The sequence below is a fragment of the Haemaphysalis longicornis genome, unplaced genomic scaffold (assembly GCF_048455015.1).
Source record: "Haemaphysalis longicornis isolate Haplotype H1 unplaced genomic scaffold, Haemaphysalis longicornis Haplotype H1 scaffold_10, whole genome shotgun sequence".
In the NCBI taxonomy this organism is placed as follows: Eukaryota; Metazoa; Arthropoda; class Arachnida; order Ixodida; family Ixodidae; genus Haemaphysalis; species Haemaphysalis longicornis.
In genome coordinates, this window is record NW_027526204.1 from 130130101 (window position 1) to 130157018 (window position 26918).

General features: G+C 45.9%; 1 protein-coding gene across 2 annotated transcripts in view; it reads right to left on the reverse strand.

The window, feature by feature from the left end:
• Positions 1-26918, reverse strand: part of Mfr (ferlin family C2 domain-containing myoferlin misfire) — a 258706-nt gene that overhangs the window by 13 nt on the left and 231775 nt on the right. For both annotated transcript variants that reach the window (XM_077690753.1, XM_077690752.1), the window contains 14 exons: positions 26720-26801; positions 25660-25850; positions 24382-24516; positions 23420-23563; positions 21790-21917; positions 17714-17884; positions 17334-17488; positions 17036-17175; positions 16150-16238; positions 15145-15243; positions 13410-13648; positions 9973-10151; positions 6273-6373; positions 1-5344 (listed from right to left, as the gene is read on the reverse strand). The exon at positions 1-5344 is cut by the window's left edge and continues 13 nt beyond it. In XM_077690753.1, the coding sequence (XP_077546879.1) occupies positions 5164-5344; positions 6273-6373; positions 9973-10151; positions 13410-13648; positions 15145-15243; positions 16150-16238; positions 17036-17175; positions 17334-17488; positions 17714-17884; positions 21790-21917; positions 23420-23563; positions 24382-24516; positions 25660-25850; positions 26720-26801 (2034 nt within the window). In that variant the 3' untranslated portion in view covers positions 1-5163. The remainder of the gene's footprint in view (positions 5345-6272; positions 6374-9972; positions 10152-13409; positions 13649-15144; positions 15244-16149; positions 16239-17035; positions 17176-17333; positions 17489-17713; positions 17885-21789; positions 21918-23419; positions 23564-24381; positions 24517-25659; positions 25851-26719; positions 26802-26918) is intronic.

Genomic DNA, 26918 nt, shown 5'->3' on the forward strand with positions numbered 1-26918 from the left:
GCAACTTTATTATATTAACACTTCTTTTTTTTTTCTTTTCACGAGAAAGGTTCTCTTTCAAACACCGCCAACAACGAACCATGCACGTAACAGATTTCACGTGTCTACGGTCTCAAACATGATACAAAGATGTACAGTTTTGTACAAGAAGAAAACAATAAAGCACTCTTTTCTAAAAAAAAAGCTCATTCAAGTTGCCAACAGAGAACAAAGAAACAAATTGTTAACTCTTTGCAAAAAACATCAATATAGTATTTTTTTCAGTGCTTTTTCAGACAAAAATAAATACTGCGAGGCGTTATACACATAATCACAGTACGCGAAATGACCGGGATATAGATGAAACGACTGAAGCACGTTTACAAAAAATTCACTGTAGTGGACGCTGCACCAGCAACTATAGACGAAATGGGACATTGTATGGAAATGGTTATAAAAACACTACAGAGGGAGGAGGAATGCACCACAAAAAAGATTGTTAAGGTAAGGTGTTTGCATCAAGAAAGTACTGGAGGTTTTAATAAAAAAACAACCAAAGGAAACATCTGTCTTGGCTGATGCTTCGCATTTCAAGCTATTTACATATTCACACCTTGTTTGGTCACGTGGTAATATGTGTGACCAGGTAGTCTTCTGAAACAAATTACGGCATAATCACGAGATTCATCGCACTGTGCAAACGGAGAATAATGCAGAGTTCGAAAGAAATGATACGACCATTTTTTGCTCCACCCGTTATGTCAACCGGTGACCTGCTACAACGAAGGGGGGGAAATTTCCCGCAACTTGTAACAACCTTCGGAATTTCGCGTGAAGCAAAAACACAGAAAGTAACCTTATTTTGTTTTCCTATTCCGGTGCTCAGCTGCAAAAGAAGTATTTGACGTTGCGATGGCTCGTTCACTTTTCCAAATTTCGGCTCTTTGCACTCTGGTGAGGAACCGTCGCACACGCTACTCGGCACTTGTTTCAGTTCGGTTTAGACGGTTGCGGAAAGTTGAGCTGAACGTAAGCGTATCTCTGTGAGTGCAAACTTCGTTGCTGACTCCATACTACTCGGTGCGGTATGCAGTCAGTTACGGAATAGTATCGTGGCAGGTGTGAGTTCAGTCTCTGAATACAGGCTTTTGTGTGGCTAATGCACTTTATTATACGATAGGAAGTTGTTGATATGCGGTAACTGAACACTTAAACATTTGTTAACGCTACGTAGGGAACGAACTACGAATAGAATGTTGTTTGTACCCATGATGGAGTATCGTCTTACTTCAGCCAGGGGAAGCACTTATTCTCCGGATTCTACAAAAAAAAACTGTACATACCACGAGACGCCCACAATGACGGCGCATTTTTCTCTGTAAAGTCCTTTCTGTAGCAGGTGACAGACACACTGAATTAAACTACAACGAAAACTTTGTGCCTCGCTCAAATTTGAATTGCCGATTATGTTTTTTTCGTGAACAACCACACTACTCCTGAAATGTTTGCAGCAAGCTTGTTTTGTTGCTGCTTATTGGAGGACTGTACTAAGCCAAATGCTTGACGACAATGCATATAAGTGGGCCGTTTTCCGCAATTTCCCCATACATTTTATGCTTTCCTCCATACATGCAACGCCAATCCTCGTTTAATTAATCGATCTTTATAACTGGAAGACCCAATTAAATAAGATTTGCGAAATTTGCCTTGTCAGTAGCATGGTTTGAAAGACAATACTTAGATTTACTGTCATATGAGCTCTAGTATATAGTTTTCTTTCCCCCTTTGCATGACGCTGACGGCTGAAACGTCCAAAGGTAACCACTACGGCATTTGTTTTTTAACATCTCTTTAGCATCTTCTAGCAACTTTAGGAGATTGTCTTGTTCAGAAGACTGTCAGCGCCTACGTGTCAATATCACAGTGTATCAATTGTATCCTTAAAAGTGTACGCTGCTTATTTGTGCAGTCGTCAAATTCACACTGCCAATACAATAAAATAACATTTGCCTCATAATAGAGTCCTACGATAAACATTTAATGCTGAAAAGTGAGCACCAATGAAACGTTTTCCAACGACGATCTCTATATATTGCCTGCGCCGTCTCAACTCTTTTGCGTAGCAAAATCAGTTGTGGCAAAAGTAAGAATAATATCTCTTAGTATTGATTCCCAACAGAAGTACGATGTCTTCAGGACACGATAAGTGCTCGTTTTTATCACGGTAATCTGCTCTACGTACTCTGCCTACAAGAAAAATTGCAAGGGTAGTTATATATAGGGAATATACAAACATTTGCAGATGTCTTTAACAGAGCACTTGGTCGCTTGGGGTTCTAGTGCGATGATTAAGAGCAGTGCCGTAACGTGTGCTTTCCTTGAAAGTTTTCTGTAACAATTCCACGAACACTCGGAAAAAAAATAAAAGCTCCGAAGGTTTCCAAGACGTGCGGCCAGTGCGTGTTTATTACACAGGTGACTTGTTATATGTATATATCTACACAGAGGTTTAGATTCGTTACAGCGGGATTCCAAGGCATGAAGTTGTTTACGAGGGCACACAATTTCTACATAGGCTGCAAAATATGCCTCTACTAGTCAAAAATACGGAAAATCCCATTACTTTGTGTATGTTAGCTTCATACAAGACGGCTGGTAGATTTCTACGTTTGGTTGTACTCTAAACTACGTCCGGGGTTACATGCTAGCATGGTTTTGTCTGAAGAAAACTTTCTCGACTTGCCTATCCGATTTCTCCAATGTACGCTGCTCAGAAAAAAAATGAAAAAAAAAACGTTGATTGATCCTCTTACCTGTGTTTTTTTTTGACAGCTTATTCTATAAACCCGTTGTTTACATTCACATAAATTATGCCTTACTTCAACACCGCAGTACAGCATCAATTAAATGATGGTCGGTTGCTCTAATCGTTGTTCGTCTTTCCCAACTTGAGTAATTTTTGCGTTCACAAGCATGATCCCTACGCTAACAAGCTGCACGTCAGTGAGTATCTAAAATTACATTCGGTTCAACGGTCGAAGACTCGTACGCTGCCATCACAAAATAATGACTAGCTTAGCCTCTAGAGTTAGCACTCGTTTATTTGGTAGTGCATTTAAAAATAGTGTGCTATAGCTACGCATTAGCACCACGAAGACACACGCTGACGTTGGGCGACAGCTAGAAGATGATATATTTGGAACAATCTCTCCCTCGAAAAACCACCACAGGAAGGTTTTCAAGAGTCGGAGACAAGTTTGCACGCGATTAATCGTACTTATCGCCGGGTACAGTAGACAACCTTGGTCTCAAGGACTAGTCTTGCCAACAGACTGCCTTAAGCTCGAACGTTGTTTGTCCGCCTATTGTACTAAACTGCTCTACTAAACACTAAATTGTTCTAGGCATCCGTGGCACGATAATTGACCTTGTTCATATCAGCTACACCCGAGAAACTACAAATAAAACGAAATAAGTTTATTTTTTTTAAATACTGCCTCACCGTTTTTGTTTTCTGCAGAACACGTCATGCGCAGACCAAGTCAGCAAGTTCACAATGGGAGGTCACTGCTGGTTGAAATGTCTCGGTAATAAAACACATTTTTTATGAAATTTTCACTAAAAATAAATACCAGCTTCCTTGTGAAATTAGGAAAGTAAAAAAAAAAGCAGACCGGCAAAATGCACATTCGCTGTATAGTAGTTATATCTGTTGTTTTGCTTGTAATGAGAGCGCCCTCTCCAATGGGCAGAAACTTACTGAAGACATGACCTTCTCACAGCCACGTACAAGCGTGCAATTAACATAATTGTTTCGAACTGCGAAGAACTAATGGCAGAGTTTTATTTGCATAATATTCAAGCTGCCTAAAAACGCCCACGCACAGCTTTAGATCATCTCTGAAGTCCAGGGACAAGCTTTTATAATAAAATGTGTTCGTATGCACATTATAAATAAGTGGCTTCGCTCAAGATGTGTGTCCTCTTAAGTGTAGCCAATCCTAGTATTTGTATATTGGCGAAGCACTTTTGCTCTTCCGCTAAGGATGTCTGTAAATAGAATTTGATCGTAATTTTTATGCGACGCGTGCAATCTTCGGGATGTCAGAAATGAATAGGTTGAACCAATTCATCGACGCGCCATTGCAACGGAAGCTTCGAAAGCTTCGTCACCCTGAACTACTTTATGTTCTCGGATAATAATGCCGAAAACGTTAGCATTAAAACTGTACCATGTATGCTTGTGGCAGTCCGAAATGGCCCTTTTAGAGTATGCTCATTACAGCCCAAAAGCTCAGGCTTTTGTACAAATATAAACAATTGAATCATGTACTCAAGACGCGTGCTTCAAGAACTCCGCACAAGCCATAAGCAACACGTGCTGACATTAGCCAAGGAGTCAGCATCTGAGGCAATACTAACATTTTTTTTTATATATTCTGGGTGCACATACTCCTGTAGACGTGCTCAGGCACGTACTTCGTTGCTAATTGCCTTGCGATCAGAATGGCGCCCGCAATTATCAACATTCAATTGCTCACATCCGTAGTTTTTCCATTCTTAAGGGTATCATCTAAAATACCGGTTGGCGTGACGGTACCCTAGATGGCTGGATTAATAAGTATTAAAACGTAGGCTGAACGAAAACCCCGTATTGTTCATAATGGGTGAAACGATACTTCGTAGTGTCGCTCAATCCGACGATGTATCAGCTTTAGCAAACGTACAACAATCCTGTCGTGGCATCAGGCTTTAAGCATTTTGATTGATCACTCAACCACGCAGTTCGCGCATGCGAGATGCACAGAGACAACAACCCAACGTCGGTTTCCATTCCTTCTTTTACGGCCTCTCCGGCGCAGTAAATTGAGACAGGTGTAATAAGGTATCGACTATAGGGAATTCCACGAATATATCTGTGTTTCACCATTCTTCACCTTTACGCCACCGCTAGCTTTGTCAGTCCCAGGGTCCGACACAACGCCTTTATAGGTTACAGTGGCTCGAGACGACAGAACGAAATTTGTGGTGGGGATCGCGTCTGACAAGAGAACATCTTTCCTTGAGCGGCAACACACTTGGCAAGTTCTGTGCGTGTTTCTTCGGTTACGGCTCAGAACACAAGGGGTGTACAGAAGACAAGGAAACAGGAGGAAAGGGTAGAGAGGAGGAGCTGTAGAGCGGCTAGGCTCCCAGCATGCGCTTGACGGTGTAGCCAGGAAGTGAGTAGAAGAAGAGGGCGAGGAGGAGCACCAGCATGATGCCGATGAGCGTCTTGATGATGACCCACTTGTATTGGTGCCACACTATGTAGCGGATGGACTTCAGTGGGTTGAGAAACCAGATGAACGACGAGTCGGGCCGGCTACGACGAAAAAAAAAACGATCAATTAATAAATAGAATTCACAAGGTGGTTTGATGCCATTAAATGAGGAAAAAAGACGTTTTTTATAGTTCAGGCTAATGCCACTTATCATAGCTAATTGACATAACCAACGACAGTGGCCCGTGGCGTTGTTCTAATCAAATGTTATTCTTGGGCTGCTTTAAGCCAGACACTCTGTCTTTCCATTTTATAGGCATGAATACGCACCCTCTGCTGTCTGTTTTTCTAGGAGCCGTATATTCCTACGCTGGTGCAATACGAGTACCGTGCAAGGATGAACAGGCGAAAACTCTAGGGACTATGACCGTACCTAGAAACCTAGTATTATCTAGTACCAACATAACGTTTATATATAAAGAAGGAGACGAAACATGCTTGAAAAGTAAGGCCCACCCACTGTTCAAGCCACAGCCATTTGGGTTGGCCTACAGCTAATATGTTAGGGCCTGCAACACTACAAAAACCAACAGTGTTGGTCGATAAGCAATTAAAAGCTAGTCGTAATTAAGGTCAGCCGCCTAAGTTTCCAAGCTTGCCCCGGTTTGCTGCACTGCGCGCAAAAAGGTGTTCTAAGTATTTTTGCAGCGAAATCGCCCGTAAGAAGTGACAATCGATCCAACGCAATGTCAGCGTACAAAAATCGCCGTTGTAGTGACACTCACAACATTGCTACAGTGTCTCAGCTGGACGTCCCCTACACGTCACCACACGCCACCACACGTTACCACGTCATTGCTACGGGGCACCGTAACAACATATTTAAAGTTGTTTAAAAAACCTTCTACACTTCAAGATTGTAAATTTGCGTATCAGACAACGAACGGCGGCACCAAAATTTCAAAATTTTAAGTGCTTCCTTTTCGGCACAGGAAACCACGCACAAAAATTAAGCGATCCACCCCTTACTTCGGCTTGTCCAGTGGATCCGGCTCGTTTCTACCTAAGCCAGCTGGGTTCCTCTCCGCTTCTTCTCTCGTCAGCAGATGTAGTTCGGCCTCAACTTTCCCCTAGAATGAAATTTAGAAAAAAATAAGTACAAACGCAAAAACAAACAATGTCGGCTAGAGCTCCAAGGAGTACAGGAAAAACACAGTATAAGAATTACGCATGCTGTCCCAACAGATAGGGCTGAGGGGTGTGAACGCAGGAAAAGTTAGCTCTATGGAATAAACATTGTTATCACAAAGTATGGCCTATGGTCGATGTGGGGAAAAGGGACAGCGAAATAAGAGGGCGTCGACATAGAAAGAAAATGGTGCAACAGGAGTGGTTATGATAATGATGGTGGTGGTGACGACGACGATGACGATGACGATGATGACGACAATAACGATGACGACACGTCCGGCAACTGGAGACTGACGCTTTCGCATTAACTATGTTATGGTGAGTGCTGAGGTGGCCTCGTAAGTTTGTAAGTATGGGACGTATACTGACGCTTTTGCAGATGCGTGAGCAGCTCATCCTGTCGATGGTGCCGATCAGAGCGCACCCAGCACAGCCCAAGGCTAAAATGCCAGCTCCCAAGGGCAAAATAGTTGAAGGGACATTAAAGGCTGGATGAAATTTTGTTTTAACTGGAAGATCAAACGTTTCTAAGCTATCTAGGCTTTTGTTCGACGAGCAACGATGAGTTATTCGTTCAAAAATAAGTAAAACTCGCGTTTCTTTCACCCGATTCCCTGTCATTTTTTCGTGACGTAGCCATCGCGTCACAAACTGGAAGCGAAATTCCAACAGCACCGGTGCGGTCTAGAAAGTAAACGGTGGCAACGGTAGCTTTTGCGTCTCCGAGCCATGGTGCACTGGGGCTAGTTTTCTCTGGCCGAGGATTCGACGTTGATGATTTTTACTGACGGAATGAGAAATGCTTCTAAACCGGTTTTCCCGCCTACTCCGGATTCCCAGATCCCATCCAGCCGGATGTCGGCGAAGCCTCTTTTGAAGCAACCAGAGCTGTTTGGAATATCCAGTGTGGCGTCCCGGGCTCCCGGCTCGCGCCGTCAGGAAGGCGCCTTCATTTCACCTCGTCTGGCGATCACAGCGGTCTCATATTCTCTTTGCTCGCGCGGCGCGAACCCAGCGTGAAATAAACACTTGCCAGTGCAGCCGTGTCGGCAGTCGTTGTAACCCGCGCTCCCCGTGGCTCGAACATAACAAGGACAGAGCGACGCACGCTTTACGGGTTATCAACGGCGGCTAGAGGCAAAGGGGCGGATCGGTGAGCTAACCATCCGCAGTAAGTTCATTTCACGGGCGAGTATGTTCGAACTGGGTGCACTTTACCAAAAGCAACATTAGTGTTGCTCCTCCTTCTATTCCTTCTCCGCGCGCGGAGAACGGGAGATTGGAAGCTCGGGTGCCTCGCTTAACCACCTACAGTGCATCTTGTTCCTTTTGCCGAATCTAATGCCGAATCCACTTTAGCTGGTTCCTGGCAAGTATACCGCTTGCAGATGCTCCGGCGCACATCGAAGTAAGATAGAGAGAAAACTTTAATGAACACTGAAGAGGTTATCCCCACAAACGGCGGGGCTCGCTACTTCAGATGGGGGGGAACATAGTGAGGTGAAAAAAAAAAGAGGGGAAGAAGTGCGCACCAACAATGAATAAGAGGGAGAAGAAAATAAAATCAGTTCAGAACGTAGAAAAAACGTACAGCACTAGGAGAAAAAATCTGAAGATCCCAAGTTTAAAGAACATCGGTTAGTCCCGTGTCAGACAGAAAAGTTAAGAGAGCCTTTGTCCCTCGCGCCGCGTCAGCGTGATTTTGCCACGGACCAAGAAAGTGACGCAGCTCTAAAGAGTGTCCTCGTAGCAGTCGCACCAGAGTTCTTTTAGCTGTTTCGCGTTGAGTTGTATGCTTTGGGCAGTAACACAAGACATGCTGTATGTCGTCTCTCACAGAACACACAGAGCACAATGGCGAGTCCGCCAAGCCTATCTTAAAAAGAAAACTACCAGTGAAGGCAACGTTCAGGCGTAGTCGGTGAAGGACACCCTCAGTTTTCTTTTGCAGACCTCGCGGAAACTCTGGAAATTGCACTGAGGGTCAATGGCGTGCAGAGGCAAGGGTATCTTAAGAGGGTCCTGCCAAGCTGATAACTGCAGTTTCCATCCAAGCGCAGTTATTGATTTCACTGATTGCGCACTCATTCTTTCCGAAAATTAAACGGAAAGCATGATGGCTGACTGAATAGTGAGGCAAGCAGCCTACCTGGCAGTGTATAAAAGCTGTAGTATGTGTATTTTCGATGCGATGAGCTCACGGAAGGCTTATATTTACGCTTATTTCACGTGCTCAACCACTTTGGAACTGTTTACTTCAGGATGAGCTCTATAGATGCTTCTCCAATGAGTTCTCGCCACTCAACACTTTCGTGACGTCACAAACCGTAGTACCCCCATGGGTGCGGGGCGTCACCCCGTTTTCCCGTTTCTGGTGTTTTCTGCCTTATTAAAGAACTGCTACTTGTGAGAATGGTGTATTTAGATTATTGACACCGCAATCCATCGATGCAGGCCAACTTGTTTCCACCCTTCATCTTGCTCAGCGTAAAAAGGACGGACAAGAGTAAGGAATAGACACCTCATACACCACGAAATAGACACCACAGCGTTTGTGGTGTCTATTCCCTACTCGTGTCGGTCCTTTATACGCTGTGAAAGATTAACGTATTTCGACTCTACCAAATTTCTGCCTTGATTCAAGTTATGTCTATCCTTTAGTGTCCCTTTCAAAACGCTCATAATCATTCTGTAACGGGGCCAAAAAGTCAAAACACAACCTCGTTCAGTTTGAAATAGCTACTCATTGGTAACTTATTCAGCTCCTTTCCAGCCAAAAACTACGTTTTCAATCGAGACAAAAATGCAAGAAATATTGAAAAAATTTTAAATTTCGTGCTACAGTGACAGCGTTGACTGACGTATTATGCGCTAGCAATGAAGAAAGCATTGTTATAAGTGTGTTAACCGCACTTTAGCTTTCAAGCGATACAATCAAACAAAACTATATGCCCCACTGCAATCACCCAGTCATGTTGATTGATTGATTGATTGATTGATTGATTGATTGATTGATTGATTGATTGATTGATTGATTGATTGATTGATTGATTGATTGATTGATTGATTGATTGATTGTGGGGTTTAACGCGCCGACGCTTCACAGGCGATGAGGCGTGCCGTGGTAGAGGTCTCCGGATTAATTTTGACCACATGGGGATCTTTAACATGGGCCGAAATCTCAAACACACGGGCGTTTTCGTTTTTCGCCTCCATCAGAAAAGCGGCCGCCGCGTCCGGGAATCGAACCCACGACCTCGTGCTTAGCACCCCAGTCATGTTTCATTGGGGGGGGGGACCTAAGTCTTTGGCCGCTCTATGCACAAACAAGTTTCTGTAGCGCAGTAGAGAAGTATCCGGGGAAAGTGGCTGGGGAATTATCTGTCTTTCTTAATATATGTATTACTTTTTGAAGTGTTCAGTGAAATTGGCATCATGTTATCGGAGCAAAGAAGTTTTTTAATGAACGAAACTTGTATTTCGTCTTCATGGCCCTTCTAAACCGTAAGGTCAGAGGCTTTACGCCTGACTGCCTTACCGTGAGCACCATCTCGTCGTTGTCCTTTTTGACGAAAAACGGCCACCAGCCCTTGACTCGTCGCTGCTTGAAGAGTGATATGGTGGGCACATTGACATCTGTCTTCAGCATGTCCAGGCTGCAGAGCTTGGAGGATTTCGCCCCGCGAGGGAACCGGTTCAGGTCCAAGGTGATGGCACCTGCGACGTGGTTGTAATGCGTCTCGTAAGCACACCACAAAGGCGGTGTTAGTGTCCTTTATTGTAGGTAAAAATAACGCTACAATCAGCTGCATTTTAAATGCGAATGCATTTCTTAGTCGGGGGTTGTCGTGCGTTGGCCGGCGTGCGCCTACCAACAGCTGTGGCGCGCCTAGCAACCGGAGCAGGTGGTAGCTCGGGCGGGAGTAGCGGAGGGCAAGGTGAGAGGAGGAGCGCGCTCGGCGTGTGAGGGCGCTCGCATCGCGGAGCTCGGGCGGAGTAGCGGAGAGTGAGTGGAGAGGAGGAGCGCGCTCGGGCGTGTGAGGGCGCTCGCATCGAGGAGCTCGGCGGAGAGAGCTCGCGCGCGGGGCGGGCGTGTTGCGCGGGTCTCTCTCTCCTCTCCTCGTACCCTCTCTCCGCTCGCTGCGCTCGGAAAAATATATATAAATGCAGTGGAGCGCGCGCCTCTCTCCGTGACTGCTTGCCGCAGCGCACTCATCGGTGCACCCAATGCATTCGCATTTCCGGGAGATCCCCTTCGGGGAGGTGGGGGAAGTTTTTTATGGCACATATACAGTGGCACATGTAGCACATATATCTCTCTTTAATAATTCGCGTTAGCACCTTATCAAAGTAGAACGCGGCGAAACGAACAAGAGAAGATCTCGTAGGACGCATGCGCAGAATGGTCCCGCCAGTGCAACGTTTATCTGCTAGGGCGTTCCGACAATCACGACACAACCCCTTCCGTCCGCTAATCAACCGGCTGTCTTCACTGCCGGGTGGGGACAGCGGTTTCTCGTGGAGCTTGTTCACGGCAGTGAAGATAGGCGGCTGATCCCCAGAAAGAAGGGTTTGTGCCGCAATTGAGGAAACCCCCTAGCAGACGACGGTTGCACAGGCGGGACCACTCTGCTCATGCAAACTGCAAGATCTGTTCTCGCTCGATTCACCGCTTTCTACCCTGATAAGGCGCTGACCCACCCGTCGGTCGACGCTCCTGCGATATTGTTGAAAAAGGTCGGTGGCTGTACTTTCCGGGGACGGCGTCTCGTGGCTATGGCTCATTAAAATCTCGTCAATATAAGATATAATCGCAGTTATGCGGGTTATGGTTGCTCAGGTGGCTTATGGATTCCATGTCTGGCCGCTACAGGAGTTGTAATAGAGACGCAAAGCAGTAAGTCCGATATCGACGCGACATCTAGGGATGGCGAAGATTGTCAGTGGTGTAAACTAACCGTTAGTCGTACGCTATGGCTCACCTCATCACCCAGATGTACCTTCGATGCTTGGAGCTCATCATTTAACTTTTAGCTGTCAATTGCTATTTATATCGGCGTAAGTCTGGGCACATCTATTGAAATTGGCATGGCATAAAATATTTTTGAGACTATTATTTATTTGCTAAATCATGGCCCGAAAGCTTGTCGGTTATAATCGAGAAGTGCATGTTGTATTCGTAATGCTACTTGCGCTTCTTCGCTAAACCTTATCATGAAACCATGACTTCTTTTTATGAACTCGCGATCTTTCCGTCCATACGTGAACAACATGAAGCAAATGTTTGCCTTTTTTATTTAAACAGCATAAGTGGGAATAAATTTGAAGATTATCAGGTAAGCTCCGAGAAATCAAAATGGCAGCAAGTTTCGGTGAACTCTATTTGTATTCATCAGAGCCACAAAAGTTAGTTTCATTGTCTATTTGGCTCTTGCGTAAATGGCGAGCACACATATCAGCAACGATGCCGCGCATCTGCGCTTTTTTCATGCTATTGATTTCTTCGTTGGAGGCGTATATAAGGCCCGTTGCGCCCATGGACAACGACATGTCTATCCTATTCATCCTTCTTATCGTTATGACCATTGACTGTTTAGCCGATATTTGTTGCTGAGGCAGCACTAATCAACGCTGTCATCCAAACAGGTCATCGGTGAACAGAAAAAGGGTATAAAAAATGGTAGCATTCTCCACTCCGTGGATGATGGCAAGGGTGCGGAGTACGGGGACTCGAAATGACATCCAAGTTGCGCCCCGAGTGACACCTGATTTGCGCCCCGATCGTCATTCAATTTGAGCCGTGAGAGTTAGGTTCTTTTATGGGGGGATAATTCGTATTCGGGGAAGATCGTTGTCTTCGTAGACGTTGAGCAGCATCGTGACGCTTCTTACGTTCGTTTCCGTCCATGGTGGGAAGAGGGTGTGTGATTTCCGTAGTACGCGGTACACCGCGGCGCCATCTCGTGTTTACGCGTAGCGCCATCTGGCGTGGTTCGATGCAGCCACTGCGTATTACAACTCGATCACAACCTGACTACACTGGTATTTTTGCACGTTTTCTCGTTGCTAGGTTAAGTTTGTGCCTGCTTTCGAGTGTTTTGGAGTGTTCTCGTACCCTTTTAGGTAGTTTACGCACAGATTTTTCACTTGATGCTGGTGTGCGCACAGATGGACGAGGACGGACACTGGGAGGTCCTAATGTGCTCCGCACCGTTACAGGAGAGGGAGTAAGCCGTTTGACTCTCGGGTACTAACTCACGGTCGTAACCCAATGGGTGGGACGACCGCCACAAACTTTGTCTGGTCTAGCAGACACAGGCTCGAATCCTGCCGTTGCCTGTGCGATTTTTTGCGATTGTAAATGCTGTGCGCATGGACGCGGGCGGACATTGCGAGGTCCTAAGGCGTTTAGCACCTAAAAATCTGAATGGGCCGTCATTGTTGTTGACGGGAGTGTTCGCCATCCACAGAGCGTGAGGAAAGCTGACGCAGTAACTGCCTCAGCTGACAAAATGTTACACAATCACATGCATTGTCGTCAACATAGGTCCAGCACAGGCACTGTACTCCACGTTCGTCCAAGTTCGCATGCAAATATATATCAAATGTGCTAAAGGTCGGTAAAGGTCGTTTATTAACAACCTGCAGTATGAACCCACTGGCCCAGCTAAAATCACTAACTGCACCTTTCTGGCTACCCCTCCTTGGTGTCTGTCATTACGTTTGCCTCCTGTTCTGATAAGCAGCGTGGTGGGATAGGAAGTATGAAATTAAAATCACCGCATTTAACCCGTGATGGTAACCAGGCCGCTTCCGCTAAACAGTGCATTGGGCCTTGGAGGCAATGCTTTTGGGCTGCTTCATCGCCGTTTCAAGTCACATTTCAATTTAAATGTTCAAGTCACATGCGTCCTGTTCTTGGTATCCAGCGTGTTTTCTTGCAGCGTGCAATACGTCCGTGGTGTGCGCGCTCACCCAGGAAGTCGTCGGCCGAGAAGTGGTCGGCGTCCCAGACCTGGAGCTCGAGGCGCGCGGGAATCTTGCACTCCGTCTCGTCCCACGAGAAGAGCGACTCCTTGCGCGAGATGACGATCTTCTCCTCGGCCGGCAGGTAGTCGAAGGGGAAGACGAAGCGCCAGTTGAAGTTCCCTTCCCCCGTCAGCGACCGGTAGTGGATGTCGGTGCATTGCGTGTCCTCCTGGCCCTTCAGCCAGCTGCGCGTGAGTCGGTGGACACGAGGGGAAAAGAGGGATAAATATCTATCATTCCTCCCCAAGGAAAGTTGAAAGAAGCCCCAAAGATTTCACACTTCAAAACTGCGTCACGAGTTTGTCCAAAGCTTCGCTGAAAGGGCGTCCGATGGATCGTCAAACCTTCAAAAACGCGAATCGCGAACGAAAAACGAACCCGTACGACAATTTTTCGCGCGCTACGTACACGCATCCATGCACGATGTAAACGCATGCCCATGCGTGGTTTATAATGGCGTATTCGGTTGGCTCCTCCTGTCCTTTCGCTCGGAGTCGCCAGATGCCAAGGCGGCTCGCAATCAGAGCGCGAGAGGCAGCGTACCAACAGAATGCATCGGCAATCTCGGAGCAGCGCGCCTGTAGAGCCACCGTGCAGCGCGGGAAGCCGCCGGGTAAACCGCGGCGTTTTGTGTCACGTGACCCGTCCTCCCGGCCAGATCGCGCCACGCTCTCACTTCGAAGTCAGACCGGTCGGGAGCGCTCCGAGTAAAGAACGAAGGTATTTCTAGCGCTCGATTTCTACCAGCCGAAGGCGCGGCCGCTTTTCAGAGCACTCCAGAGCGCTCGTAAACGCCCAACCGAAAACGCCATATGATAAATGTATACTATTGTAATTCTTCATGACCGATACGCGTGTTGTCTGATTTCCAACCATTGCTTTATCGCGACTTTGAAGTAACTGTTTTGACACAACGGAAGGAATCCTCGTTTTACGAACGCTCCGTGTCTCCTGAAATCTTATTGGAGCTTTTCGGGCGACCCACTGGTTTATGCATGTCTTTGGACGGGACGTGATCGGTCCCGGTAAGAAAGCTTTCGCTTTAAAAGAATGGAGGACTCAGGTGAAATATTTTTATTACGCTGCGTGGTGCAACACCAATTTAATTTCTCGAGCGTCACTCTGAACAATGTTTATAATAAGCGGCGCAGACAGATTAACCAATGCTATTAAAAGAAAAAGCGAACACATGTGTCGTTGCGAAGTATGCAAGGGGTGAAGCAAATAAAATTGCCTTCGACGGCTTCCCATGAAATTGTTAATTTTGCGCACCTTAAATAAATAGGCATTAAGAGTGCCTAAAAGCAAGCAATTAGCGTCCCATAAAATTTGATTCGTCATCTGTTTGTTTTTTTTATCTAGCCAACTAAGTTCAAAAGGCTATCGCGTCTAGGAGGCTCAGATCCTTGCATTTTCGGGACAACTTCGCCTTGTGCAGGGAGAAAAAGACTTCTTCGCACATACATTATTGCTTTACTAGCCCTTTTTTTGAATTAGAGAACAACAAAGCCAACCAGCCAGGAATATTATAAGGTCGATAGTGCTTTATTAACCTAGAGGAAAAAAACTTTCAAAGCGGCACTGATGATTGTACGCACGCATTCACGCGGGCACGCAGGCATGCACTCACACGTGTACATTACACCACATATTAACTAATACAATGATTTTCAACACTCACCCTTTAACGTAGATGTCGCTCATTTTTTCTCCGGTGAAAAACGCGTCATCTTCAAGGACAACATCGTCCGTGTTCCAGATTATAATTCGCAGTTCGTAGCTGTAAGAAATTCCCAAAGGTGTGTTACAATCGCCACCCGTTCAATTATTTTCTTTATTTTTTGATTACCCTAATTTTTTTAACAAATTAGTATAATAATCAAGTACAAGAAAATTCAACGTAAATGTTTGTGAAAAATACTGCATCTTGGTGGCGCACAGGGTAGGTATCGACTGAAGCACAAAATAAACAAAACGCAACACAGCGGAATTTTTTTGTTGTGTTGGGGCATTTTCCGCGGTTTCCAGCTTTTCAATTTGCGGAAATAACGATATTGCGATTAGCGCGAAATACTGTAATATTAAACGCACACGGACATTAATACCTTCGTCTAGGTTCCTGGAACCGGTTTCTTAAAGGAGCCATGAAGACAAAATACAAGGTTGGTTCTTTACAACGGCTGCTTTGTCCTGATAAAAATGATACCGATTTTATCGCAAACTTCGAAAAAAGACATTAAAGAAAACGTGTGGAGCTGTGGCAACTCGCTAGCCAGTTACCGCCAACTTTATGACGTCACAGAAGCTTGTTTGGGTGATTGACGGCGGCCGAACTAATCAATCGCCAGGACACATGGCTGGGTGATTATAGTGGGGCCGCTAGTTCCGTTTGATCGCATCACTTGGATCCTAACGTGCACCTCACCCACTAAAAATTTTGTTTTTAGTGCTGGCCCATATGACGTCACTCGCGCCGATAATACGTCGCTGTGGCGCGCAATTTGAAAGTCCTTAAGTATTTTTTGCGTTTTTATCGGTTAAAAAACGTCTTTCGTGACCGGAATGGAGCTTAGTGAGGTACTGAAGCGTAATTCTTTAAAGTTAACCAAAGTTGTATTTTCTCTTCATGGACCCTTTAAATCAAACTTCCTTTTTAAGCACGCGTTGTCGTTGTACACAGCTTCACCTTTTGGGTTTCCTCGGGGAAATGTCCACCGCTGGTCCGGGCAGTGGCATGTCCATGGGAAACATGTCGACCCACATCTCCAGCTTTCCCTGCGCACCACACGAGAAGGCAGGAGAGCAAAGTAGTATGATCAACGAGCGTGAATTGTCACATTTCAAGATATCAATAAATGCACAAATAACTAAGACAACGAAATCTATTTAACGGCGTGAGCACCTCATTCTTCTGCTCACTGCATCGTCCAGAGTACATAGAAAATGAGAACAAAAAAAAAAAGACACCCGAAGACTTTTGTGTTCTCGTTGTTGCTGCAGGATAAAGGCGCAGGGGAATGCCGTGTTCAAGAGGTGTGACCCATCTATGCGTAATTGACTTGTGATGATGCAACAATAAATTTTCGCGTCTCGTGAGGTATTGTAATAAACAGAGGCCACGCAGAAGCCTAACAAAATGTAGCAACAAACCTCTTTGCTCACGTTCAGAAAAGCGTAACTAGCTCACGGATAAGCAGAATGATAAGCAGCTCAGTACATCCAAATGGCTAAATAAATGCACCTTGTAAGTCGTAGAAGATGACTAAATATATGAGCTTGAAACAAATTAATGTCCTCTAATTTTATACAGGATGAAACTTCGGGCACTAGCTGCTGTTCTCCGTCCTACTTCATAAAGCGGTCTTGCCTGCGTCACCACTGGTCTTCGGGTGAAGCACCCTTTACAGGCTTCTTAACGCACACACGCAGCAAAAACACTGAACCGTGCGCCACTGATATAAAAACGCAGCTGATATGTATGCTGTGCAAATTCCCGCTGAAAGTGAGTAAGCGTGCTTATTCTCCCGTGTGGTTATTGTGCGGTATCGCAATTCAGGCGAAGCTTATATTACCTGCTCTATTCCCGGCTTGTCAGGGTGGTATAGAGCCCTCGTCTCGACGTGCTCAGGGACCAACGGGCAGCCAACCTTGGGCACTTCTTCCCATCTGTTCAGCACGGCTAGACTCTGGTGCTCGTCGCTAAGCTTGTTACCTGCGAGGAAAAAAAAAACACTTTAAACTCGCGGTCTCTAACTTTCTATTAATAAAAAAACAATGTTAATGCGGTGTTCAGTACGTTCACGTAATGTATATCTTGTTTAAACAGAAGCGCACGGGAAATGTTGATGAACTGTAAAGTACGGTGCATACATTCGTCCTCAGCGTCAGTGCGGAATGCGAACGTCTTCGTTCCAACCCTGACACGGTTCTGGGAGAAGTGAGGACCGTCCAGCTTGGTGTCCCTGCAGAGCTTGGCGAGCACTTGGCTAGGCCTGAGAGGGTCCCGCCACTGGTTGGGGCCGTACCTAGCACGAACGAGATAATGAAATTACTAGTTTCTCTAGCAAGCAAAGCTCATCGAGGTACGTAATAAGCAATTACTTCTGCGGTGATTGGTATATTTCTATTCACAGACGCTCTACTATACCGACATTGCTCTCGCTTTTACACTTGGTGTCCCTTCTATCTCACGTGGGGGGTACCCCCCCCCCCCCTTAAGACATGCACACAGCGTATGCTGAGTCCCTTACGTCTCGTATTTCCGGGGTATGCCGCAAGTGGCCCTGTGCCGGCTGTAGAAGCGATTCTCCAGGTCGATCTTGGTCTCGCCAATCAGGTCGTCGCTGCCCAGCAAGTCCCAGTCGTAGATCTGCACGTTGAGCAGCGAGTCCTGCGGGAATGTCGCCTCCATTTCGAAGCACCTGCGTCCGAAGTACACTTCATCAAACTCTGCGCAACCATCCTCCCTTTTTGTGTTCTTCTCGTCCTCTGCAAGGAAGTACACCCGGAGATAAGTGTAGTGCAAGGGTTGTTAATTGGGTTAGCTGATACATTATTGTTGTAACTGAAAATGGCCAAGTGTTTCATAATTTTGTATTCGAAGGTATCGTTCCATATTTCCCAGAACAATTCGACCTACCTACAAAAGACGGGGGGAAGGGAGGGGGTGAAGGGAGAAAGGGCCTTTAAAGGGGTCATGCTGGCAAACCGCGTCTGATTCATTCGAAATATTGCCTCGTTATAAGAATACTTATAGCACTTTTAACGTAAACTTCGCTCAAATAAGCTACATAATTAGGGGAAAATGGAATGGCCACCCGACTCACTAGCTTATTTCCCGCACTGGAACATATGACGTCACATGCGCAGTCGAATGATTGGCTGAGGCCGGTAAAATCAAACACAAGTTACGCAGGGCTTATACGCTTGCAGAACGAGCTATTGCCGCTTAAGTGTAATGTATATTAATTTCATAGCAGTAACAATGGTGGGGTGAAAAAATGGAAGTTACGAAAGTACACGTAAACATAGAAGTACGTGTGCGTACTGCTGTTGGTAATGCGCCCTCGGCGCTTGTTATAGCTTCACAGCGGTGCGGTGCTTTGGGGTTATCTCAGACGGCACTGGCCGATTGGAGTAAGCGACATTGTCTTACGTGACCCTATTTGTCAAATATACCTCATGCTTCACGAAAGCATTGCTACCTACCGTAACAAAAACAAGTCAGGTGCAAATACGGTCAAAAAAAAGCAAAGGCGAAAAGCTGCGCGGAGCAGTACGGTGGTGCCATCTAGGAGGACTGACGGTAAACAAGGCTCCGCAGTCCGCTGCAAACTGAACAGCGCACTTGAAGTTTCCCGAAGTCCCGTCCATATGACGTCATAACATACGTCACAAAACATTATTTGGTGAGAGAATAATTTCTTCGTGAATAAAGCATCCCTTAGTGCTTGAAAAGCGCTGGGTGTACTATAAAAAACCAAATCTTTCGAGTAAAACAAACTTGCATTTTGTCTGCATGGCCCCTTTAAGGGTGTACCGTCAGCTTGAAGGAACAAGGTTCATCTGGCTGATATTATAACGTTCACCAAAGTGACCTATGCGGACAAGAGTACTCGTAAGGAAGTGGCACGTATTTGTCGGGTGTGGCTGTCACAAGTGTGGAGATGAATGGAAAACCCAGGGATGTGCATTCCCTAGCGATGTTGGGTGCAAAGTTCCGTCATGCCGCTGGCAGCCAGGAAAGGAGGCAAGATCGGGTGTTCTGCACATCCGTCAAAGAACATCCGTTTCGCACCACCACGTTTCCTGCAGCAGCCATGGTGGTGTGTGGAGGCGGAGTGAAGAAAGAGTTGACAGATACGGATGCCAATTATCTAATGATGACAAACATACCCACATACAACATTCACCGACTAATCTTCGACGCGGAAATCGATGGCCAATTTTCTGCTTTGCGACCTGTTCCGAAGGTTGCTATCTGTAATAAAGCGTCGCTAGGATCTCACAAAGTGCAAGATATTCATAAACAGCGTTGAAATTAGCTGAGCTGCTTCTTCGATGTCGATGCTGCGGGAACATAAAATTTCCACGTATCCATTTTTGTGTTTTGTTTTTTAAGCTCAGCACATGTGCACCACAGCTTTACCAAATGGATATACTGGAAATATTTGTGGTTGTGGTTTTTCCGGATGGTTTATATTCCACCTGCATTCACCTGTGCATTGAACATAGTCAAGCACAGGAGGTCTGGAAAGGGCGCTGACAATGAAATCGTGTTTGTAGTTCCCACTGCTTCCGGTCTCATGGCGGAATCCCTTTACAAAAATACCACCGTTGGGTGGTTTCAGAGTGAAGTTTGATTGCGTAAAGGTTTTCTTTCGTAGCTATGGTGTATTACAGTGCTGCTAAATGTAGAGGTTTGGCATTATCCTCGATTCTGAGCAAGGCGGTCACTACACCAGCAGTTCTCACGCTGAAAATTGTTAGATTGTTCTCAACAATATTAAACAGGTAATGGCAAAAGAAAAAAGGATCACAAAAGGATATACAGACTAATGTCGAGCTTTTTCAGGGCATTTAGGGAGAAGCTTGATTTGGGTGATTTATCCGCCACGGTGGCTCAGTAACTAAGGCGTTGCGCTGCTGAGCACGAGGGTCGGGGGTTCGATTACCAGCCCCGGCAGCCTCTTTTCTGATGGAGGCGAAAGGCAAAAACGCCCGTGTGGACGAGATTTAGGCGCACGTTAAACATCCCCAGGTGTTCAAAATTAATCCGGAGCCCTCCACTACGGCGCGCCTCATCGCCTGCGTTGCGTTGGCGCGTTAAACCCTACAATCAATCGATTTGGCTGAATTGCGCCGTCGGCGATGGCGACCGCTGAAACGTCCTGCGGCAAACCCTACTTTATCCACGTGCCTCAATGACGACGACAGCGGTAAAGATGATCATTATGATGATGATAATGATGATCATGCCCTTGAAGTGGTTAACACGCACCCACTAGGGGGTTTGGCCGGGGATGAAATGTTGACTGTGTCTGTGTTGAAGCTGATGATTAAATTTACGGGCTCTCCTGGCGCAGCTCTCGCTGGATGTTCGCAGCTGGCGCGGGCGCACGTGAACAAGTGTCCTGACATATTATATCACAATGGGAGCTAATAAGCATCGTCGCTTGCATCACGCCATCTTGAAGGTCGCTCGCTCACTCTTGTCGGGCAGTTCACCTTCTAGCGCGACATGAGTAGGCCACACGTAGTATCTTTTGTCGAAGAGCGGGAGCCAAGGAACAACGTAAACATTTCAAATAATCGCAAAAGAATTATCTACAACAACGTAAACGAAACATTCGCGTTCGGTAAAAGCTCTCGTTATAATAGATCGATGATTTAGTGGTTTCATTTCAGTCAATGCCTCTTTATTTTGCACAGGTGCATTCGTTTTCGTTGTGAAGTCATTGCGTTTTCATTTTGGTCGTTTTAGTTTGCGCTGAGGTCAACCCTTGCGTGCAACTCTGCTTCCGGAGGGAAGGCGTTACAATTTTTTTTTAATTCAACTCCATCGGCCGTTGCATTTAGTATTTCTGTTTTTAGACTCTAGTGTCTACTGGCCCTTACTGGGACGTCGTTGTTTCAGTTTTTGGTTCGTTGATGGGGGGTACATTCGAAAGAAGTACTTTAACCAGGTAATTAAGGAGTTCAAACGAGTGTATTAACCGCTACAAATAGCTGGAAATTTTTCTATGTGCATAGTACGTGTGCACCTCAACAAAGCGCGAATTTGTAACAGCATAGCAGAAGGCACAGAACGCAGAGGCCTCTAAGAGATGATTTTATTTCAATGTTCTCTAGAAATAAACGATAAATGCCTTATCAAAAGTGCACGCATCATATCCTGGGATAAATTAAATGCTGCAAAAACTGCGCATAGTGTGTTCGGTATTTGGCGCGAAAAAACAGTGAGCTAAAATCAGTTAGCCCTATGTTCTGTGTTTCCTCCGCTATTACTACTTGGCCGTGTTTTGTTGCGGAGTGGACCGTTTGTGGGAAAATCTCCTCAGCGAAACGCAAACGGCACATTTATTGTCCTTATGCAAATAATGAGAATTCTTGTGAAGAACTTATGTAAGGCCACGTGGCGTCACTAGCTTTTCATGTCGGTTGCAAGACGAGACGCCAATGTTTTGTTCACAATTACACGTGCTCAAGAAGCTATCAAGATGTAAAATCAGTATTGGAAGTAATGTTAAACATCTGGATCGGTGGTACAGAAGGTTTGATTGGCATAAGAAGTCAAGAACACATAACACAAAGAGATAGTACGCACTTTCCAAAGACTGGGTTGAGCTGCTTTGATATGTAGTTTTCCTTGTCGCTGTTCCTTTTACTTCCCAGGTGGATGACAATGTAGGGATCCGCTTTGCCGTTCATGTCGGCGGGGTGAAGATCCGTCGCCTGGAGGGGTGGGAGACATTAGAAGGTGTGAAAAAATGGCCGCGTAGCTGCTCCTTTCATTGCAAATGTCGACGAAAGACGACAGTCAACTGGCGCCTCTGCCAAGTAAAAGCCTCCCGTCTCTTTCCCGCTCACCTCTCATGCTGTTCCTCTCCCGTCTCGTTTGTTCTAAGATAACACGCTAGAGGTTTGTTCAAGTCAATTTAACTTTATCGCGTTCCACTGCTCCAGGCCGGGTGTCTCGATGCCAGCGCTGCCGTCCGGTGGGGACGCACTTGAATTGAGGCCCCCTACTACAACGTTTATTGAACCATGCTGCCCTTCTCCACAAGCGTTCCAAGTGGAACGTGGATCCCACTTAGTGGAACCTTTCGTTGCTATTGTCATTTGATTTCTTAAATGCCACCAGCAGGTAGCGCTGGCAACAGCAGGTTACGGTGTTCTGCCGTTGATGTAGTATTTCAGTTGCTATCGCAAAAACCAAGCATACATGAATTCTTGATAAAGGAACAGTGCAAATATCAGGTATGTATTGATTTGCTTCATTATATTTGCGTAATGTCTTGTTCTTGTTCAACAATGTTGACAAGTATGAACACTAACACCAAACTTATGACGTTTAGATTTGGCTGTGACTATATAAGATTATTGCGCAGCAATCGTTTCACTTTGGCCGGGTGGCTGAATCGAGTCACAGGCAAACAGACATACAGACAGACCAAACTTTCTGCCTTTAAGTAGCCGAAGAAAGGCTATCGTCTTTAAAAATGCAAGCCCTCTCTTCTCACGTCTTTGCTTTGCTGGACGCGTGGTTATTGGCTTTGAGCTACTTCGAGCACCTCGGTAGGCCAAGATTAGTTCCGTCATAAAACAAATCATCTTTCTTTGCCTCCCGCTATGGTAAAAGCGGAGAGGTCATCAAAATTTATTTTCAGTACATTCCACCCACACAAACCAACGCACATAAATGCGCATGCTCGCATACTTATATTGACCTGCTTGGTCACGATATCTGACCCTGCCTTCAAACACTCCCGCTACGTTTCTTTGGTGCCATCACCCCGATGTTTCTGGAGTGTTCTTACTTTATCCACCAAACTCAGCCAATTAGATGATCAGCCGTTCACGGTAGAGACAATCCTCTGATATCGGCCCTGAAACGTCACAGAAGATAGCAAACGTCCTTCGTTTTGTCAGTGATACATGTTTACGCGAAAGTGTTCAGTGACAAAGAACCCGTTCCTGTATCCTCAGTTCGCCTTCCCCTCTTTTATTCCCACGACCTATTTTTTTTTTCTACGCACGGTAGCAAATCAGGCTCTGTATCTAGGCAACCTCCCAGGCTTTCCATTCGTTTTCCTCCGCCTACCCCGCCCCCTCCTTGTCCTTATTCTTTCCCTCCTTTCTCTCCCCTCCCCCTACTTCTCATTTTCCTGCTCCTCCTCCTTCTTTACTTCAATATTTTGAATGAGGCGGCGTTGCTCGCGCATAGCCGCACTGACCTTGACCACGTAGACCCTAATGAGCACGTGAATGGGGTCGTTGCTGGGCAGGCCCTGAAAGAGTCCGTACTGAGGGTCGGCGCCCGTTATCGTGTAGTCTTGCATGTCCTTAGGCAGCGGGAACCGGTAGACTTGGAGGGAGCCCTGCAAATGGGGAAATACACCACATTCGTTTTGCTTTTTGAAGTACCGCGTAAATAACAAGGCTCTCTGCTTGCTGCAAGTGCCTGCAAGGTAAAATGAAAGGAACAACTGCTCAACAGAACTGCAAGCTGAGCAGTTGTTCCCTTCACTTTTGCGCTCTTTATTTTGGAATCAGCATCGATGTGATATCAGCTGCGTCTATACTACTGAGTTCCAGATGGTTCTGTGGTCATATGCGGAACAAGTGCCCTTTTTGATAAGTTAGGTTAAGATTAGTGTCATTCTATGTTAACTAATATTAGTCTTAGTATTGGTCTGTCATTGCATTGGTAATATTAGTTCTGCAGTCCTTATCTCCTCGAAATGGTACGCCAGTGACATCGTATACTATCAGAGCAGCGTAGTAATGCAGCAGTTAATATCTGCGCAAGTGTAATGCGCGCGCATAGAGATTATCTCAAGTTCAATACAAGCAAACATGTTACGCATTGAGCGTAAGTCGAAGTCTCTCCCGTTCGCTACACTTCCGTGGTAGTACGTACTGCCATGTGGTTACCCTTTCCCCATTGCAAGAAGTCTGAATAGTAATTTGCAATGACGTAAAAACAGCACATTCCCGGCCTAATTACGTATTGCCATGTGGTTACCCTCTTCACATTTCAAGAAGTCGAGGTGGTAATAGGCGAATGCCGTAAAAAAAGACATTGCCGGCAAACGAAAATATTTCGAATTTCCCTTCCAGGAGTGTGAGTTTCTACACTTGAAAAAATTACTTATAACTGACTGAAAATAACGATCACGGCATCGCGCACAGTCACCTTGAAAAGTCCCACGACCCGATTTTGGTCGTCCAAGTCGTCGCCGCTTCGTTTGCCACGGTAAAGCTCGAAAGTGTGTAGCCACTCACGGAATCCGTTGAACTCAGGAACGTTCTCAAGTTCCGTCTGGTAGATCTGAACAAAGAACGAGAGAGATAAGCATCAAACTTTACACATGTCTCTAGAAACTGTAGACGCCGGGAGAAAAGTTGCAGGGTCACGAGACATGGTGCCACCTTATGTAAGTCCTATTTCTAGAATGGTATTGTTTTCTAGTTTTTTCAATTACCTTTACTTGCAGAATCAGTTTACCGGAGAAAAGTAATACATCTACCGTTTGGATGCATATGAAGTTTCATTGCCAAATCCTCACGGATACACTAAGGGTATTTTTTGTGCGTTTCTTGCTGGTACCAAAATACATTTCGTCTTAAAGTTGGCGGATATTTCAACGGACGGTTAAGTGGTTCAAAATAAAGATCTAGTGCTTCAGCCTGCAATGTTATCAGCTTAGACTTCAAGACTAATAACAATATGCATTTTCTCGCGGGATTTAACACCCTCCGCCATGTGTAGACACAACCTGTATCAGGATCAAGTTTGGAAGTACCGGAACAAACGCCTTTCTTTTCGTCGTTTCTCTTTGGGATGGTGTCCACAGTCCGCTACAAACGTTTTGCAAGTTTCTACACGTGAAGTAACAGCCAAAGTGAGTGCATATTTTAGGGCGCAGACCTTTGGCGGGCCTGCCTGGGCTGAGCCGCATTGCCAGCGTAACCGAGTGAATGATGGCAGGACCGGCGAGTGAAAGAAAAAGCGAACGATGAAAGAAAGAAAAGGAGGAGAGTGTCGCGAAATTGGGAGGGGAGGGTGGTTCGCCGTGGCGGCCCGAGCCAGCCAGCCCTCCCCAAAGTGCGCGGGGAGGGGGGGGGGGGGGGGCAGTATGCTGTGCCCGCACGAGGCGCTCGACAGCGCGACGCTTGGCGAAAACGTGAGGGGGGCGTGCGCGTGACTATGATGTGCGTTCTCTCAAGATGGAGTTCGCGGTCCCTTCCTGAGACGCACTTCGCGCCGACGACGCAGAGGCTCATCATTGCTGCGTCGAGAAAACCCACGAGGGAGTGCTGCTTCAGCGCACTGCTGCTGCACCCAAATATCGCGTTAGGGAGTATCGTAATCCCCAGCCAGTTATTTTGGTATAATCAACATTAAGTTACAAAATGTAATAGTTCGATCCCAAAGTAAGCAGCGAGTGAAACGGAGTGGTTACGGCCGAACCTTGATGAGGCTGTCCTGCGGTATCCTTCCGCGCTGCGTCTTCGGCGACAAGCGCTGGGCGAATCGAACGGCGCTAGAAGCCCCTTTGAAGGTCTTCCTCTTCTTGTCGGTGCCGTCCCTCAGGTGGCTGGTCTCGAGCCGCTCCAATTCCTTCTCCATCCTCCGCACGTCCTTTGCACTGAGTTGACTCTCTGGGGGAACGATGAAGTAAAGCGACTTAAAGGGACAGACGACCGATTTTTGTGGGTTGCATATCCTCTATGTCATATGAAAGCCAGCGTTTCATGTAGTGGGTTTAGCACGAGGAATTTGGGAACAAATTGGCTGGAATGGTTTTAATTTGGGTCTAAACTTTCTGAAGTTTGAAAGATGGCGCTGTGTAGTTTCTAAGCAATCTACTACCGTACGTATAGAAGCAGCTGCGTCGGTTTCGATGCTTGATCCAAAAACCGCATAAACGACTGAAAAAACAGTGCCTTTTATTATTGTTTTAGCTGCGGACAAATTTTTAATACACCTTTTCATCTCACTTGCAGTTAAAAGTATGCTCCCACTCGGCTCATCGTTAAAATAGCCAGCATTTCTTTTTAAAGCATTTTTCATTCTGTTAGATTTAAAAATCCCGCTTTCAAACGTTCCAGGGTCCTATTAAAAAAACCTGTTCGTGTTCGGTTTAAGGTGTTTTCAATGATGCCCTTTCATTTGGGACAGACAGTGTATACTTCACGAAAATTGCTTGTGTTTTCCTTTAACGAGTTACCAGCGTTTTGGTAGGTACGCTAAACTGGCGCACGTAGAGGCACCACAGGACTCTTTCCAGCGGTGTCGCATTGGTTGCAGCTCAAAGTGCACTCATTCAGTCTACGAGGATGGCCACTGCCCTGCCTCGTAGAAAACGCAGTTGTACTTTCTCGCTTAACGAGCAGGAAGCCACAGGTAGGAAATTGTAAAGCCATAACTTGTTCCCTGGCAACGTCGTGGTTGTGAACATGTGATTGCTTGCTCCCTCCATCGTGCTGAAGAATTATAAGATGGGGGAATGCTCTTGAAACGGGCGTACCTCCATCGCTGGACATGATGTCGAAGTTGTCGTCACCGCTTCTTATATTGTTACCCGGTAGTCCATTGCTGTCCTTGTCATCCTGGGACAGGTCATGCGAATGCAAAAAAAAAAAAAGTCAGATATGATCTGTCATTTACGTATACCTGCAAGATTCTGAATGGTGCGGTTTCTGAAATGTATTTTTTGCTGAAATATC